Raw genomic sequence first — 2,734 nt, 5'->3', positions numbered from 1 at the left:
ATTTCTGGATTCTACTTTGCTGAGGATGCAGATGGCGTCACCCCGTTGGAAATGGGAAATGAAACGGGAAACGAGGCAAAATTCCCAAAACATTCCCTCAAAAAAATTCACAAAAAATTCATCATAATTTCCCCCAAAATTAAAAAAAAATTCCTAAAAAATTCCCAAAAAATTCCCAAAAAATTTGCCAGAAATTCCCCCAAAATCAAAAAAAAAAATTCCTAAAAAATTCCCAAAAAATTCCCAAAAAATTCGCCAAAAATTCCCCCAAAATTAAAAAAAAAATCCCCAAAAATTCCCAAAAAATCCCGAAAATTCCCCAAAAAATTCCCCCCCAGAATTCCCCCCAAATTCCAGCTCCTACCTTGCTGAGGATGCGGATGAGGTCGCCCCGTCGGAAGGAGAGCTCGTCGGGATTGTCTCCGCGGCAATCCCACAGCCCCTGGTAATACCTGGAGTAATCCCAGTCGGAATTTTCTGGGAAAAAGGGAAAGAAAGGGTTGGGAGGGGGTGAGGGATTCATAGGAACAGGAGCTCCAAGGCCATTCCCGAGCCAAAAGTTCTCCCGGAGCTCCTCTGGGAAGGGAAAGGCTCCAAATCCCCCGGGAATGTTGAATGTTGAGGTTGGACAAGGCCAGGAATTCCATGGAATTCCATCCTTGGTGCTCCCCTGAGAGTTTTGTCCCAGTTTTCCGTCCTTTCCCAGGAATTCTCCTCATCCCAGCTCCTTCCCAGAGGGATGGGAGGGCTCTGGAGGCATCCCGGGAATATCGGGTGGGATCCACGGGGGTTGGATCCGCAGGAACCATCCCAAAATTCCCCTGGGACGCCTCCCTGGCCTTTTAGGGATAAAAATCCCATTTGGAAACCCCAAACACTTCCTTTATCCCAGGAATTTTGGGAGATGCCTCCTCATCCCATCGGGTTGAGGTTGGAATTCCCAGCGGGAATTTAGTCAAATCCCAGGAATTCTCCCGTTCCCCACATTTTCCACAGCCCAGGATGCTCCAAAGTGGCCAAAATCCCAAAATATTCCCTCCATCCATATCCTGGAAATCCTTTGGATTGGGATCTTACCGTCCCCGCTCCCGAAATCCTCCTCATCCTCAGGGAATGGCGGCTCCGGCTCCTCATCTGGGGAGGGAAAAAACGTCGGAAAAATCAGGGAAAAGCAGCAGAAAAATCCGGGAAAATCTGAGAATGTCGCAGCTCTGGCTCTCAGGGCTCCGGGAGAATCCTGGGAATAAAAAATTCAGGGATTGGTTGCGGAGAGAGGAAGCATCGGAGAAGATTTTTGTGGAAAACGGGAATTGTCGCGGACACCGGGAAAAACAAATCCGGGAATTCTGGGCGTTCCCATGGGGAGAGAGGTGCCTTGGGAAAAGGAGATTCCAGAGGGGAAATTCCAGGCTGGGAATGAATTCGGGAGAAAGAGGATTCGGGAAGAGGAGGAGGAAGGGATGGAAGGAATGATCCCATGGACAGGCAGACTCCAGAGGGGCTGGAAAAACGGGAAGGGGGTGGAGCTGCGTGGAGCATCCCAAATTCCCNAAATATAAATGAAATATTAATAAAATAAAATAGAAATAAAATAAAATAAAATATAAAAGATACAGATTCAAAGAAAAAATAGCAATTAAAATGTAACCTGTGAAATATAAAAATGAAAATAGAAAATAGAAAAATATAAAAATGTAAAATATAAAAATGTAAAATAGAAAAATAGAAAATATAAAAAATGTAAATTATAAATAAAAGATACCAATTAAAATGACCGATGTGAAATGTAAAAATGAAAATAAAAAATGCAAAGTAAAAACTTTAAAATATGAAAAATGTAAAAGTTTCCAATTAAAATGTCCAATTTATTAATTTACTAATTTTTACTAATTTATTTAGTAATTGATAATTAATTTATTACCATTTATTTACCTTTGTTTAACCTGCTTATTTCTTAATTTCTAATGCATTAATTACCATTTATTTACCTTTTTAAAACCCGTTTATTTATTCATTTGCAATGCATTTATCTCCATTTATTTACCTTTTTATTTATTAATTTCTAATTAATTAACCACCATTTATTTATTATCTTTTTACTTATTAATTTCTAATTTGTTAATCAGCATTTATTTACCTCTTTGCTTCTTTGTTTCTTTTTTAATTTATAATTAATTAATTACCATTTCTTTACCTCTTTGTTTACCTGTTTATTTATTAATTTACAATGGATTAATTAATATTCATTTACCTTTTTTAAACCTGTTTATTTATTAATTTATAATGGATTAATTAATATTTTGTTACCTTTTTTAACCTGTTCATTTATGAATTTATAGTTAATTAATTAATTACAGTTTATTTACCTGTTTATTTATTAATTTACAATGGATTTAAATTCCTGTTTATTGATTAATTAACCTCAATTTTCCTCTTTATTTATTCATTTATCACGGATTTCTTTCCCTCATTATTTATTAATTAATTAACCTCGCTTTTTCCTGTTCATTTATTAATTGATTAACATTAATCTCCCAGATTATTTATTAATTGATCATTGATTTCTTTCCCAGAATATCCCAGAAATCCTGGGAATTCCAGCCCCGAGTGACCGCAGTGACCAGGAGTGACCAGGGATGACCAGGAGTGACCACAGTGACCGCAGTGACCACAGTGACCACAGTGACCACAGTGACCACAGTGACCAGGAGTGACCAGGGGTGACCAGGGGTGA

The 2,734-nt window shown here is 38.1% G+C and overlaps 1 protein-coding gene across 1 annotated transcript in view; it reads right to left on the bottom strand.

Moving 5' to 3' along the window:
* Positions 1-301: 301 nt before the first annotated feature.
* SKAP1 (src kinase associated phosphoprotein 1) overlaps positions 302-2,734 on the bottom strand; it is a gene marked incomplete at its 3' end in the record, with an annotated part of 65,600 nt that continues 63,167 nt past the window's right edge. Inside the window, exons 10-11 of the mRNA XM_015616025.3 lie at positions 1,078-1,134; positions 302-477 (exon numbers count right to left, since the gene is read on the bottom strand). Coding sequence (XP_015471511.2) covers positions 302-477; positions 1,078-1,134 — 233 coding nt within the window. The remainder of the gene's footprint in view (positions 478-1,077; positions 1,135-2,734) is intronic.

This window comes from Parus major, unplaced genomic scaffold, assembly GCF_001522545.3.
Source record: "Parus major isolate Abel unplaced genomic scaffold, Parus_major1.1 Scaffold329, whole genome shotgun sequence".
Classification (NCBI taxonomy): Eukaryota; Metazoa; Chordata; class Aves; order Passeriformes; family Paridae; genus Parus; species Parus major.
This window is presented reverse-complemented; position numbering and strand designations above follow the sequence as displayed.